At 39.4% G+C, this 16406-nt stretch overlaps 1 protein-coding gene across 2 annotated transcripts in view; it reads left to right on the top strand.

Annotated features, from left to right (window-relative positions):
• Polk (DNA polymerase kappa) overlaps positions 1-15020 on the top strand; it is a 65148-nt gene extending 50128 nt beyond the window's left edge. The window contains exons 7-15 of one of the 2 annotated variants that reach the window (XM_060385599.1): positions 1330-1569; positions 2840-2964; positions 4799-4965; positions 5945-5977; positions 7651-7747; positions 9472-9643; positions 11315-12229; positions 13238-13271; positions 13448-15020. In XM_060385599.1, the coding sequence (XP_060241582.1) occupies positions 1330-1569; positions 2840-2964; positions 4799-4965; positions 5945-5977; positions 7651-7747; positions 9472-9643; positions 11315-12229; positions 13238-13271; positions 13448-13532 (1868 nt within the window). In that variant the 3' untranslated portion in view covers positions 13533-15020. Of the gene's footprint in view, positions 1-1329; positions 1570-2839; positions 2965-4798; positions 4966-5944; positions 5978-7650; positions 7748-9471; positions 9644-11314; positions 12230-13173; positions 13272-13447 lie in introns of those variants that run through there. The other variant, XM_060385600.1, reaches the window with a different exon arrangement.
• The last annotated feature ends 1386 nt before the right edge of the window (positions 15021-16406 follow it).

The raw sequence follows: 16406 nt of genomic DNA, 5'->3' as shown, positions 1-16406 counted from the left end.
AAGAGGAAAAAGAGAGTGTGGGAATCTCCCTCTTCCTTTCAGGACAGGCACAAGCTGTCATCCTCCTGCCTCATCCTTTCACTGGTATTACAGGCATGCACTACTGTGCCCAACTACTTTACTTTTTAATATCATTGTCCAATGTATTGGCAATTACACTTTTTTTATCTTAAATTTGGGCCTTCCTTAATTGGATCAAACTCTGAGAATTTGTATAAAAAAGATCAACTTTCAGGAGTAATTTCTATTTATAGCAAAGGTACCCTCAATGAAAGAAATGTTTTATTAAGAAGCAAGTTAAAAGTGGAATCAGCATTTGAAAAGAGACATTTCAGAGTATTTTAAAACTTTTAAAGTTTCTTTCATGAATAAAGAAAATGTTTTTTATCCTCCCAAACAAAATTTAATTTTGGTTGAAATTACCCTTATTATTTAATGTTTTTTTTCCCTCCACATTCCTCATCTTAACTTAAGAAGGATCTTTTTCTCCTTATAGAAGAAAGTGAAAAATATTTTCTTTCTTAAAGAAAAAGTAATGGATTCCCTAAGTTTATGAGTTTTACATAAAATATTTCCTTTAAAAGGTATACTAAAGAAGTGGATGATGCTCCTTTTAAGGAAAGCCTGACAGGGTTTTCTTTATTAAATAGTTACCATAAAAAATGATATCTTTTTGTTTTGTTTTGTTTTCGTTTGAGACAGGGTTTCTCTCTGTAGCCATGGCTGTCCTGGACTTGCTCTGTAGACCCAGCTGGCAGAGATCTACTGCCTCTGCCTCCCGACTTCTGGGCTTGCAGGGATGCTGTGATGGCATTTCTTGTCTTGATCCCTAGAAGCAGAATTGCAGTGCTTTGCTTTCTTGAATTGCATTGCTTTGCTTTCAGCACTGTGGAAGAGGGGGCAGTGGTGCCTGTAACCTCACCCTTAGAAGGCTTGGAGAACAGCGTCAGGAATTCAGGCCAGTGTGGGCTGCTAGACTGCTTCAAGCCAACACACAAGTGTGTACACACAGAGAAGATGGGAAGGCAGGGAGGAGAGGGGGTCAGAGGAAGAGAGAAAAATGATACAGTGTATTGGAAAGGGGGAAAGCATTGAAAAAAATGAAAGAATGGAGCGAAACCTAAACCTAACCTAGGAAGTGCATACTTCCCTTCTCTTTCTTTTGTTCTTTCTTTTTTCTTTCTTTCTTCCTTTCTTCCTTTCTTTCTTTCTTTCTTTCTTTCTTTCTTTCTTTCTTTCTTTCTTTCTTTCTTTTTTTATTTTTGGAGACATTTATATAGCTCTGGACCTTAAAATGCAGATGACTTGCTTTTCCTGTTTGTGATTTAGATAATCCTGGAGAGGAAGCTAGCACCCCGAGTGAGCGTGAGCAGTCTGTCTCCCCACTGCTTTTTGAAGACAGCCCTCCTGATTTGCAGCCCCAAGGAAATCCTTTCCAGGTGAACTCTGAAGAACAAAACAACCCTCAAATACTCGAGAATTCAGTTGTTTTTGGAACATCAGCTGAGGAAGCGGTAAAGGAAATTCGCTTCAGAATTGAACAAAAAACAACACTGACAGCCAGTGCAGGTATTAAGAGGGGTATTAACAGCTCTGGCGGTTAGCTATAGTGCTTAATCAAGGCTATAATGGTAGGTCCTCATCGTAAAGTAGATGTAACATTTGATTTGGCTTCTGAGGCCAAACCTACAGGTAAACTGGAATTAAGCAAAAAAGCCTATGGTCCAAGGCAAAGAAACTTTCATAAATCTAGAATAGTGATCCTTTAAGTGTAAAACTTATTTTAGTTGGATTTGCACAAAATGTTTGATTGGCACTTGTCCTAGATTACTTTGCAGGAGAGGGCCTACCATACATGAGGCTTATGACCCTCTCCTCACTACCACCATGAAAAAGATCAACTTGCAGCATCAGGTTAAAAAAAAGTTCCACTAGTGACCCCAAAGAGCACTGTAAGGCCTTAGCTTAGGAACTGATAATGCTTACACCCATTTACCACAAAACTGCTGAATAGAAAACATTCGATTAACTTTTCTATTTCAAAGCATAACCATGCATAATCAGCTTTAGGAAAATGTCTATAAAAACCAGAATGAACTACTAGCTAACGTGTGTAGATACACCTAACCATGAATTGGTGAGACTCCTAGGATTTTAAAATGTATGTGTGGTGCTTTGCTTTGTGAGTGACGATAAAGATGAAAAGTGTTTATATTGTTGTTGCTTTTAATATATGTCAGAATATTTAATTTTTAATGTGGAAAATTTACATTGAGAAAAACCTTTTAAAAATTAAGCATCTATCATAAACTATATTCTAGTTCTTTTTTGAGAAACAAGAATAACAAAGCAACCCTTTGTTGCTAGTACAGTTTTAAGTAAATACTTCATATTACTTTGTTCAGAAGTTACTCTTAAATTTTAAAATATGGAGACTCAAATATTCCTCATGCTGGGCATGGTGGCACATGCTTGTATTCCTAGCTCTGAGGAAGCAGAGGCAGGCAGATCCCTGTGAGTTCAAGGCCAGCCTGGTCTACAAAGCGAGTCCAGGACAACCAAGGCTACACAGAGAAACCTTGTCTCTAAACCATCTCGTCCCCCCAACCAAAAAAAAAAAAAAAAAAAAAAAAGGCTTATTTCACCTGCTGTCATAGTCAATATATTCCCTTTCCCTAAAACCACAGAGAGCCCTGGGCAGACCGTCAGCAGCCAAATGTCATTTCTAGAGTAGTACTTTGCGTCATCCCGATTGTTTGCATTTAACCGTCATTTTCCTGTCACATAATTAACTCCGTGTGGCAGCTTCTGTGAGTGATTATGTGTGCTTCTCTTTAAGGCATCGCCCCCAATACAATGTTAGCAAAAGTGTGCAGTGACAAGAACAAGCCCAACGGACAGTGCCGGGTTCTCCCCAGCAGGCAGGCAGTGATGGGCTTCATCAAGGACCTGCCGATTAGAAAGGTGAGAGCTTGTAGAGAAGTATCCTTTGTGTAGATACTCGGAATTCTGGAGAGGGGCTGGAGTCCCCGTGGTTCTGAACCTGTGGGTCATGACCCCTTGCAGGTCACGTGCCGGCTAGCCTTATAGCACATATTTACATTACGGTTCACAGCGGTAGCAAAGCTGCAGTTAGGAAGGAGCCACTAACTGCCGTCGGGTTGGAGTCCCCACAGTGGGTCGCACGCGTTAGGTGGGTCTCGCGTTAGGACGGCTGAGAACGCCGACCGGCCGCAGGAGCTCTTTGCTGAGTAGCTGCGGAATAACAGGGAGCTGGTGAGAACTGTGCTGGGGGTTGAATGGTGCACTTAGAACTTCCTGTGGAAACTCGAAGGTAATATTTAAGGAGCTTATCTGCTCCTTAACGTAATAGAGGTGATAAGCTTTTAAGTGTGTCCCTAGCAAGGACAAAGGACGTAAAAGGAGCACTCGAAGGAATTCGTTCAGTGCTGACTCAGTGCTGTCCTCGTCCTCCAGTCCAGGCTGTGCCAGATGAATAGGTGTGACACCCCAAAGGGATTTAGAATTTTGTTTTTGACAAAATTAAACCAAAATACTTCATCTCTAAAATGAAAAAAAATTCCACAAGTTTCCAGAAATGGCATATTTTATTATTTATAGCTTCTGCACTGTTGTGTTCTATGTCCTCTTTATTTTTATAATTAAGAATTTTAAAATTCTTATTTTATAATTAATGATTTTTTTTCTATTTGTTTTTTTCAATACAGGGTTTCTCTGTGTAGCCCTGGCTGTCCTGGACTCACTTTGTTGTATACCAGGCTGGCCTCGAACTCACAAAGATCCACCTACCTCTGCCTCCCCAGGAGTACACCACCAGGCCAATGAGGTTTTAAAATCACACCAATATTTGAATTCACGCAATATTTTAATCTAGAACTTAAAAGAAAAAAAGGAATACCTATTCATACCTTAGGAAAAAAATCTACTGTGTATATAGTATCCATAGGAAAAAAATCTACTGTGTATATAGTATCCAGGGATCATTAACACTGAACTTTGCTACAACCTTTTCTTTGAACAGTGAGCAATACCTTATATAAATTCAGTCACATCCAATATTTTGAGCAGGCTCTAGGCTATCATATAGGATTCAGTTCAATTGTTTAAAAAAGAATAAAGTTTTATCATTTTAAAGATGGTGAAATACTTTGGTTTAATTTTGTCAAATCCAAAGTTCTAAAGCCTTTGGAGTATTAGTATGTTAATGGATCGTAAGATTGTACCAAAAACCTTTACTTGTTTGCTCCACCATTTTCAAAATTCGTATGCCCACAGAACTCTTTTTTAAGTGCCATTCAAATTTCTATCAAACGAGGCCACGTGACCAAGCATAATAACAGTGCTCTTGCATGACACGTTAAAAATAATGTTAGTCATACCTGTTAGCTACAGATTGTGATCTTCACCTGAGAATATCATTCAGCAGCAGACTGTTTACTTCGTATGTTCAAGGCTCTGAGTTCAAGCCTCAGCACTGGCAACATTCTGCTTCACACACAAGCACACACACACACACCACATATATGTACACGCTTACACACAGGCATGCACACATACACACATACTCATATGTGCTTATACACACACAGTGCACATACACAAATGCACACACCACACATACGCACATGCGTGTGCACACACTATACATACATATGTTCACACAGGTGCACACACTTATAATGTCACTTAAAAATCCTAAATTGTAAGTCCTGGTTCAGATAAGCCTGCACCACCCTGACCACAGTCAAGTTCATCTGAAGTCTGGATCCTCTTGCAGGTCTCTGGAGTGGGGAAAGTCACGGAGAAAATGTTGATGGCTCTTGGAATTGTTACCTGCACAGAGCTCTACCAGCAGAGAGCACTGCTTTCTCTCCTCTTCTCGGAGACGTCTTGGCATTATTTTCTTCACATCGCCCTCGGGCTAGGTTCAACAGACCTGGAAAGGTATCTACACAGAGTTATTCAGCTTTTTATCATTCTCATGGTCACTTATTGGTGTCAGCTTGAACCTTTCAGATAAGGCTATTTCAACACTTGTTAAAATTCATTTGGACTGTTTTTGTTGTTTTGGTTGTGACTGTCTTAAGACAAACACTTGGTATGTTTTATTCATCATTCTCTCTGTGTTCTCGAGCAGTTTGGGCATATCACATCCATTAAGTTTTTGGGCAATGAAGAGGGCACATATTACTTCAGTTTCTTTAGTGCAGCGGCTGCTCTCAGAGCAGCTAGGTCTAGTCAAGTGATTGGTTTAGCTTCTTGGTCATGAGCCAAATTCTGACTGAGACATGAACAATGAATGGAATGTAGGAGAGGACTGTGTGCAGGCCGCAGCCGAAGCAGCAGGAATTCTGTAGAATGTGCTGTGTCCTGTTGCTGGCCACTGTTGTGCTGCTGCTCCTATGGTCATATGCTGTGCACCTTAATTTTCAGATTGTTAATAGAAGCAACTATTTTCAGGTTTGTTTTCTGCTATATAGACTTGATCCATAATACATGAAATCAAAATAATATCCTATCTGTCTTAGTGACAGGTCCATTTTTAGATTAAAAAACACTATTTTTTATAAAATATATATTTTAATGAAGTATTTAAAGAGAACGTTAGGGGGCTGGAGAGATGGCTCAGCAGTTAAAACCACTGGCTAATCTCGCAGAGGACCTGCTTTCGATTCCTACTGCCTACGTGGTGGCTCCAGAAGGTGGCTCCAGTTTCAGGAAATACAATGCCCTCTTCTGTAGTCTGTTATCACTGCACACATGGTGCACACACATACATACAGGCAGAACATGTACACATAAAATTAAGTCATTAGTCAGTCAGGCAGTTAGTTGAAACAAGTATATTAAATTCTCTAATTGATCAAAAGGAACTCAGTTTTCTTTTCAGAAAAAATAAAGCCCTTTTTCTTCTCATTTCAAGGGATGGAGAAAGGAAAAGTATGAGCGTTGAAAGGTAATGTTTGTTCTTTTATGCTAAATAAGGTTTTAAAGTTAATGACCTATGGTTTAATGTATTTTAAACCGTTTCCAGTTTATTTTTAGTAAAGTTCATTTTAGTAAAGTATCACTACGATGAAGAAGTTTCCCAGTTTTGGGCAGCTTACATACTCTGAGGTAAACACAGGAGCCCAAGGTACTGTCTTTAGCTGCTATGCTCACAGTAGGCCAACTGGTTGGCTTTTATACTTTCTAATACTGACGTTATTTCTGTTCGGTGAAAACTAAACATGTTAGGATTCCTAACCCTTTTTATAAGAACAATTAAATGTTTACCTGAGAATCATGAGACACTACAGTCGGAGTTCCAGAAGTACAAATACTGGCCGGAGGAGCAGAGCTTTCCCATGTCAAGCACCTCTAACCCGAATTTCTCAAGTCTGAGATGCCCCAAACCCCAAGCCTTCCTGAGGGTCGAGATGCTGTCACACATGGAAAGTACGCCCTTGTTTTGTGTGATGGGCCGCAGTCAGACACAGATTATTGGAGCACTGTACATATATACCTTCCGGCTCTAAGTAGAGGGTGTATACAAAACAAATAAATTTCATTTTTAAACCTGGGTCCCATTTGAGGACATCTCACTGTGTACTAACAGATGCCACAAAGTAAAATTAAAAACAAAAATATCCCAATCCAAATCTGCCTCCTTGACTTACATGTTTTAGATAATGGATGGAGCCTGAAGTATTATTTGTAAAGGAGAGCCAAGCAGTAGTTCTCAACCTCCCCAATGCTGTGGCCTTCAGTACAGGTCTTCATGCTGTGGACACTCCAACCATAAAATGGTTTCATTGCTACTTCATAACTCTAATTTGATGCTGTTATGAAATGTAATGTAAGTGGCAGTGTGTTCTGATGATCTTAGGTGACCCCTGTGAAAGAGTCTTTCACCCTGCAAAGGGGTCACAGCCCCGAGGTTGACAGCCCTGGCTTAGAGATTGTCTAGTATGGGGCTAGAATTTTGTGTAGAGTCACATGAAATCTTAATGGAACTTTGCCTAGGGGAAATGTGTGCAATTTTAAAAGTTTCTCAGTTATTTCCTTAAAACGTCAAAGTTCTGTTGAGACATTTAAGAACCACTGCCTGGTTCCTTTTTTTCCCTGAAAACCCTCCTTGAATTTTCAAAAATGCATTAGGGCATCAAGTTTGGTATTGAACTTGGGTTCACAATCACATATAAAGAGCTGGCCTCTCTGATCTGTAAAGAACTCATAAGAAAGCACCAATATACCACTTTAAAAATGAATGAGGAACTGGACATGGTGGCGAGCATGTCTTTAATCCTATTAGTAGGGAGATAGAGGCAGGCTGATCCCTGTGAATTCAAGGGCAGTTTGGTATATGTAGCAAGTTCTAGTCCAACCAGGGCTACAAAGTGAGACCATGTCTGAAAAAAGAGAAAAAACATAAAATGGCGGGGAGGGGGGGTTCTAATCAATGTACCTATCTTAAATGGATTTTGATCATTTATATAGAGAGATATTTTTACTTATGTTTTAGTTTATATGAAAACTTTAATTTATACCAAAGAAAATACAGTGCTAGGCTATTGAATGTAGTCTATCATTACCAAATTATTCAGCTGTAATTTACATTGCATACCAAAATCCTTCCTGTTTCTCCAGGACATTTAGTGAGATAAGTAAAACGGAAGAACAGTACAGCTTATGCCAAGAACTATGCACTGAGCTCGCTCACGATCTCCAGAAGGAAGGACTTAAGGTACTGGATTTTGACAGGATGATTTTATTTTAGTTTTTACCTTTTCCATTATAGGCTACTACTCTAAGTCAAGTGACCACACATTTATTAAATAGAATGCTCTCATCCCCAATAGCCAGAAAGGAAGTAAGGTCTGACCTGCGTGAGGCCTGGGATGAGGTCACTCCATGAAGGACAAGCTGTGACTGGTACCAGGGTGATGAACGGCAGCTTTCTACACTAACACTACGTTTGAGTGATCCGACTTAAATGGCAGGAGAGACAAAGGCAAAGGGAAGGACTGTTACAGCTGTTTCCTCCTATCATAAACCGTTTCCGGGTCATTCCTGAGGGCTTCACTCATTGTGACAGTGACCTTCTAGCACAGGCATTGTATTTCAGGGCTCTTATCCTGGTTGCTTAACACATTGAAAACAGAAGCCTCGGATGTTCTGGATCGTCCTATGTACTCTTCCTTTAGAGCAGTACACAGGTTTTTTTTTTCAGTCCCGCAAGCCAGAGTTAGTTAAATCGTAATGCAAAGGTATTAAAAAATGCCTTGTGCAGTGTAATACCAAAACTTGGGGAGGCAGAGGCAGAAATTTGTGAGTTCGAGGCCAGCCTGTTCTACAAAGCAAGTCCAGGATTCCAAGGCTACACAGAGAAACCTTGTTTCGAAAAAACAAAACAAACAAAAAAAGTGTTAAAAAATTATTGCAGAAAAATTGGAATATTTGAGGAACCTTTTTACTTCTGTTCTTAGCTCAAGTGTCAGATAGTTCTTTTTTCAGTTTTCTAATACACTTAATTTTAGAGTTATTTCAGATTTATAGGACTGTTTCCAAAAGAATATAGAGATTTCCATTATACCGCTCACCCACTTTCCTCAGTTGTCAACATTTTGTACCACCATAGATACTTGTCAAGCTAGAAAGTGACCTTAGCACTTGTTGTTAACAAAGCATCAGACTGCATTTGGCTTGCTCTTGTCTGTCTGCTAGTTTGTCTCCAGGATTCCATCCAAGGACCCACATGGTGACTGGTGTCCTGTCTCTCTAGTTTGATGTGTAAGCCTTTTCCTCTTTATAGAGTAGTCTTGAGAACCACTGGTCATATGCCCTGCAGAATTCTGCTGTCTTGTGTGTCCCATGTTATAGGTGATAGGTGTTTAGAAACAATACCGCAAAGGTGAAGTAGCCTTCTTGTCATTTCCTGTCGCGGCTCTCACCTGGTTAAGGGAATGTTTGATAGGCTTCTCCTGCCTGAAGTTACTAACTCTGAAATGAGTCAGGAAATGAGTCAGAAAGTTGAACTTGCCCTCAAGTGAAATGGCTGCCAGTTCCTTTAAACCCCCCAGGAAATACTTAAATGTCATCAGTCCTCCCAGCTGAAGCCTCATGTCCTTAAGACACTAACTGCAAAGGTAATTCTTGCAGCCATCTCTCGGAACACGCTGGCATGCGCAGTCATGCCAGCACTGAATTACCATAGAGAGATGTACAGTAAAAGCAAAGGTGATGAGTTAACTTTGCCCTTTTAATTGAGGAGGGGCATAGTAATTATATGCTAAATGATATTTTCAGACATAGATTTTAATCACGAGTTTTCATGACCACGTTTTGTAAACAGCTGATGGCACTTGCATATTCACGTGAACAGAAGCCTTCCTAAACTCTTGTAACCTGTAGACAATCTTCTTCTGCAAGTTCTGCAACCTTCCTCATGATGTGCTGCATGTGTTGTAGGGAAGAACTGTCACCATTAAGCTGAAGAACGTGAATTTTGAAGTGAAAACTCGCGCGTCTACAGTTCTGTCCACTGTTTCTACTGCAGAAGAAATATTCGCCATCGCTAAAGAGCTGCTAAGGACAGAAGTTATTGCGTGTTCTCCACACCCCTTGCGGTTAAGGCTGATGGGTAGGCGTCTCTCTATATATATTTTTTCTTTATGTATTTAATGTTCCCTGCCGCCCCCCCCCCCGCAAAAAAAAAAAAAAAAGAAATCAACTTGGGAATCTTTTTTCCTCCATTTATTTCTTAAAATTGTTTAAGCACTTCTTCCTCTGCTTCTATCAGTTGTAACTCCTAGAACCGGATGCATGTGTGTATGTGTGTGTGGTTGCATGTGTGGATGCATGTACTGTATTTCATGTATTTCAGTTCTGTCTAAACCGATGGAAGCTGTTCTCAACCTTGTTTTTTTTTCTGAAGTCCTTGAGGCAAGGTATTTCAAAACGCAATACTAAACACATTTGAGAAACAAATCCAAAGCATTTAAATTATATTCTGTAGTACTCTTTGGGGATCTGAAACACCATGACATAATGAAACATGGATATTTCTGTCACTAAGCAACAACAACAACAAATTTGTTATTTAGTTTGTGAGGACACAAAATAATACCATGTCAGTTTACTCTTTGTTTATCACTTCATGCTACGCTTTTAATAAATGTTGGATTTCAGAATTACAAATCAAGAGTATGACACTGTGAAACCACACTGCCAGCCTCTACCTGTTGGAAACAAGCTAGGAAGCCATGCTTGTAAGTGAACTGTAAGAGATCGTGCCAAGAGGGGATCATAATCTAACGTTCACACTTGAGAGAGTGTACAGTGAAACCATTAAACGACATATGTTCAAAAGAACCAAAGAGCAAGTATCTGTAGAAGCTTTATTTATAATTGCAAGACTTAGAAGCAGGCAAGATACGCTTAAGTGGACTGATAAACCATGTGTGTGCAGACAGCGGGATAATGTAGGAAACAGGCACCTATTGCTAAGTGAAAGAAGCCAATAGTGGACATTTGGCATCTTGAGAAAGGCAAAACCTTGGAGATAGTAAAAAGACAATATTGCCCAAGGGGGAGGATGAATAGAAAAAGCAGAAGGGTTTTAGGCTAGTGAAACAACTGTGTGTGATTCTATAATGATGAATTTATGTCCTTATAACCACATCTAAACTCATAGAATAAACACTGTCAAGAGCAAATCCTAAGGTCGACCGTAGAGTTTGGGTGTTAGTGCTGTGTGTGTGTGTGTGTGTGTGTGTGTGTGTGTGTACAGTACCAGAGGTATGCAAGTGACAACAGGGCATTTGGGAATTCTCTGTTTAATTGTTGCATAAAAACGAAACACTCCTTAAAATAATTAGAGCTGAAGAGCCTCTAAAGTTGACCCCAATTAGTGACATTCTATTTAATGGCATCATACATGAAACATTATTGAAAGTTCTATATAAGACCTTGTGTACTCCAATAGATTCTTAACATTTACTGACACCTAGTTTTATAAAGCGATGTAAGTTCTTCATAATATCAGCTTTGAGAAAGTATCCTTTAATTTGGAAAATATTGGCTTGAGAATGTGGTAAAGTGGTAAATATATACCTAACATGCAAAAGACTGTGTATGCATTAACACTGAAAAACCGTGTGTATGTGTGTGTCTGTGTACACATCTCCAGTGGTACTTATTTCTCTCTGCCTGTTACATGTGTGTCATAATAGTATTAGGTTAAATGTTTTGTTTGTATTGGGAGTGAATATCCTTCTACAGTTTGAAACTGACTGGTTGTAGTTTCATTTAGGTGTTCGGATATCTACTTTTTCTAATGAAGATGACAAGAAACAGAAGCAGAGGAGCATCATTGGATTCTTACAAGCTGGAAACCAGGCTTTGTCATCTACCGGGTGTATTCTAGACAAAACTGACAAAACCGAGTTTGTAAAACCTTTAGAAGTGTCTCATAAGAAGAGTTTCTTTGATAAAAAGCGATCAGAAAGGATCTTGAGCCATCAAGACACACCCAGATGTGAAACTGTGGCTCAGCAGGCTCTACAGACCTCACAGCCATTCCAGGCACTGAAGAAGATGAGAGAGAGTTTTGAAATATCAGAGAATTCAAATAACTGTCAGACATTTCTGTGTCCAGTTTGCTTTAGGGAGCAGGAAGGTATCAGTCTGGAAGCCGTTAACAAGCATGTAGATGTGTGTCTTGATGGATCATCCACCAGGAAGAACTTGAAAATGCCCTGGTACTCAAATGTTTCCTCTGCAGACCTTAGTCAGAAGGAAAAGGCTCACCATTCTAGTCCACTGTGTGAGAAACAGGAATATAAAAATGGAGAGGTCTCTTCAGTAGACGGTGTAGATCTGCTAGAGACTGAAGACAGCTCAGTGGAAGCAGCAAGTGTGGACACTTTAGGGAAGGCTTGCAGCAGAGAGGAATATTCTGATATTCCAAACAGGTCCTGTCCCGTTTCACTGACAGAGGGAACTGTCAGTGAATCAAGTAGGCAAGCATCCGCCCAGCCCTGTACAGATGAGACAGGAACAGGACAGGCTCTAGTTTGCCCTGTTTGTAACCAAGAACAAAAGACTTCTGACCTTACCCTCTTCAATGTACATGTGGACATTTGCTTAAATAAAGGCATTATCCAGGAACTGAGAAATGGTGAAGTCAATTCGGTTAACCAACCCAAAGAAAGCTTCCCAAGTACTGGTAAGCATGTAGTCATTAAGAGGAATGTGTTGGGGGCAGTAAGGGAGATGGCCAGTGGCTAAGACCACCTGCTACTTTCTCCGAGCATCTAGGTTTGACCCCCACAACCCACGTGGTGGCTCACAACCATCTGTGACTCCAGCTCCGGGGGATTTAGTACCCTCTTTTGGCCGCTGCAGACACTAGGCACGCACATGTACACCCTCATGTATGTACATATTACATATTACGAAAATGTACATATTACGAAAATAATAGGAATATGATTTTCTGGGGATATGGCCTATTAAAATTACTGAAACTGTTGAATTTGAAATGTATACCATTGAAAGGCTGTCTTGTATTTGCTCTCTTTTAGAAAAATATTAGTTGCCTTACCATGGCTATAAATAACTCAAACAAGCTTTTGAATTGATGGAAAAATACAGTTTAGTTTTGAGTGAGTGTTGAATGAAGTTAAAAGATGAAGGACCTGAGTGATCTAATCAGAGAAGGAATTCCCTCGGGATTATCTGCCAGTGCACAGTGACAAATTAGCTGTACTTATAGACCCAGGAAACCTTTTTCACTTGTCTCTTGGTAGTGCTGACTGCAGCAAGATTGCAGAAATAAAGTTTAATGCCAGTAGAACCAGTAAATTATAAAGAACCAATACTATAAATTAACCTTGTGGGGCTGGCAGGGGCTGCTCTGGGGTGTAGGTGCTGGCTGGCAAGCCTTTCAGCCTCAGCTTGTCCTCTGGAACACAAGATGGAAGGAAAGAACTGACCTCCAAAAGTTGTCCACTCATTTCCATACGTGTGTGCTCACACACACGCACACACACACACACACACACACACACTAATTTAATTAGTATAATACTATATTTTTAAAAATTATTTTAGGATATGTATAATGTTATCTTTAATCAGTTATTTTTATCTCTTTCATGTTTTGTGAAGCTTTTAAGAAAATTTATTTTCTCTTTTCCCTCATGGAATTTCTTGGCCTTTCTTTGTCCTGCAGATAGACTCCAGAAGGCTACAGGAAGGACAAAAAGGTACAACTGGCTTGGGCTTCAGTAAAAAGAGCAACAAACTTGTGCTTTACTCTGAGCTTTAGGGGCTAACCTTTGCATTTGTAACTTACCAAGTAACATTTTTGAAAGCTGCTTTTGCAGAATTATTTTCAAATATTTTCTTCTACATAGAAATTGTGTGTTCTTTCTCATTCCAGACCCGGACTGAAGACTAAGTGCTCAACCTCGAAGAAAACAAAGCCGCGCAGTTCCAGACACACCCTTGACATGTTTTTTAAATGAACTTTGGACATTTTAGCAACATTTTTATTGAAATTGTTGATTTTGTAATCAGTGTATTTATCCTTCCTCATTTTAAATTCATTCATTAAGGAAGACAAGTGCAATACTCCCTCCCCACATGACCTTTTTTAAGAATGTAGACTATATATTAACTTATTCCTTTATATTTTCTTTAATAGCCGTAAGAATTTAGTTTCCAATGTATATCAGTTGGAAATCAGTCATGTTAGAAACAACTTTAAACAAAAGTAAGAAGGTCAGAAGGTGATGTGCTATTTTGTAATGAGTATAAAATATTCATGAGGACTCTGAGTTGTGTGCGCCAACTTCAGCATGAGCATCTCAGTGCTTGGCCAGTGTGCTGCCATCGGATACTGCTGTACTTGCTCATGTTCTAAGCGATCCGTGAGCATTGTCGTTAGATTAACTGTGACGTCTGTGTAGAGTGTTAGAGACAGAAACAACGTGGGACTAGCGTGAACTTCAGGAAAGCAGTGCACAGCACTGCCTGTGTTTGAAGGGCTTGCTCACACTTCTTTGCTTTTTCTTATGAATAAGCACTTGGTCCACATAAAGAAATGTTTAGTATGTGATTCAAAATAGTCTTTCTTAATTCAGTATTTTAAACAGCAGTATTTCATTTCTGGTCAATTATATTTGACTTTCTACAAATCTGTAGTAAATGAGATAAGTCACTTGATTTTCATTCTGTTTTTTAAGAGAAAATGTGCAGCTCAGGAGATGAATGTCTAAGGAAGCCTTACCTCAGTTCCATATCTGCCACCTCTCTGTTAAGATGTATGCAGGAAAGATTTGGAGCAGTTAGTTGCTCCAAACACAGAGACCCACAAGGTCTTATCAAAAAGCCCTTCCTGCTACTGCTTTAACAACCAAATCCTGCTCAGTGGTGGCGGCGTTAGTGCCAGCACTGGGAGGCAGAAGCAGGCAGATCTCTGTTTCAGGCCAGTGTGGTCTACAAAGTGAGTTCTAAGAAGGCCTGAGCTACACAGAGAAACCCTCTCTAAAGAAACCAAAAGAAAAAAGAAAAAAAAACCTGCATATTTTTTATAGTTTTGTCTTTGCATATTGTAATGCATTTTGCAGTAGACAGAGAAATATTTGAGGTACAACCTCCTCGGGCTCGTTTGCCACAGACTTACTGGATTATGAGGCTGCTTAAAGATGGGCTGAAAGTTTGCTGACATACCACTCCCTTACCTGATATCATAGACCATGACAGTTCCGAAGCTGGGTGTTTGGTTGTTGATTGTGATTTACCTATATGAATTATTTATAAAATTGAATTCAATGAAACTGATTTAATGTATTGAAAAGTAGATATTACTGTATTTTTTATTTCTCCCATCTGAAATTTATTTTTGTTGTTTTGACAGTAAGAAATTATTTTCACTTAGATGCCCCATTTATTTGAATACCATCATATATAATATTTAAAACGTAAAATAAAATTTTAAAAATTTTTGAGAATTTCTTACATGCATACTGTATTTACATTATTTTCTTCTTTTATTTTTTTCTTCCAACTTCTCCCATATCCCTTCAGTCCCTCTCAAAATGATGACCTCTGTAAATTATTGTTACATATATATATATATATATATATATATGCACACATAGTTACCTATATATAATCTGCTGAATGCATTGAATGTAGCTCATACATATGTGTGTTTAGGGCTGACCAGGGGCTTCCTGGAGAAGACCGATCTCCCTTTCTCAGCTGTCAACTGTAGCTCTTCATCTAGGAGTGGAGCCTTGTGAGAGTCCCCCATCCATGCTGGCATGTATAACTAGTGTTGTCATTGTGTGGGTCTTATTTGAGTGACTCTACTGTTGTAATTTTGTGGGTATAACCCACTTGTCATGTGTAAAAGACACTACCTTGCCACGGACTGGCCCAGTCGGGCTCCCGTCGTCCTCGGGAGAACAAGGCTTTGGACAGGCAGACACGGTTTCAGCGATGAATTGACAGAGACACCTTGATGGTTTTGACTCTGCTGCGACTTTTCTGAAATCAAGCTAGTATTTTTATAATCATTTTACAAAAGGCACCTTAAAATTGGCATACTTCCCAGAACATTCAGACTTTTTACCAAGAATACAAAGTTTACATTTTTAACTCAAAATGCAGTCAAACATAAAGCAGTGCCCACAAGAAATCCTGGCCTAAAAACTTTTTGATCAGAGCAAACAAAGAAAAAGAAACCTCAAATGCAGTTTCATTATTGCTAACCAGTGAAGAGGAAAGTCAGGAGCTAAGTCAGATGCCTGCCAAAATCTATATATCAAAATCTAACTACACCTTTGTTAACCATCCTCCCATATGTCCTGCCCAAGATTGATAATCTTCCTTAGAAACAAGGCACTGAAGGGAGGGGAAACTCCTGCCAGCTGCATCTCTCATGCTATTATTTCTTAAGAAGGAGCCTATTATTTTTTTACTATTTTTAATGCCTATTAATACTAAATCTAATTCATTACTTTTCTTAAACTTATTCCTTTTACATTCTATTTTTATTAAAGCTTTAATAAATCTACTAATAATAAATTTATTTATAAAACTAGATGTGCTGTTTCAGGAGTCACAGAGAAAGATCAAAAAACTCATTAATCCAGCCCCAGAGCCACAACTGAAAAAGTGTAGAAATCTCAGAATACGTCTCTTTCCCAAGTGGGATGAGTCTGCCAGGGACCTTCCAGGGAGCGAATTTCCGAAGAAAGCATATCTCCCGCCCTGTAGCACATGCTACTATGGCGACACTGGTGTGGGTGTTGGCACTACCTCAGCAGACATTCCAGCCCCCTGGCTCTTAGAATCTTCCCGCCCCATCTTCCACGATGTCCCTGAGCTGT

The sequence above is a fragment of the Meriones unguiculatus genome, chromosome 6, assembly GCF_030254825.1.
Source record: "Meriones unguiculatus strain TT.TT164.6M chromosome 6, Bangor_MerUng_6.1, whole genome shotgun sequence".
Taxonomy (NCBI): Eukaryota; Metazoa; Chordata; class Mammalia; order Rodentia; family Muridae; genus Meriones; species Meriones unguiculatus.
The sequence above is the reverse complement of the archived record's forward strand: the minus strand, read 5'-3'. Positions and strand labels throughout refer to the sequence as shown.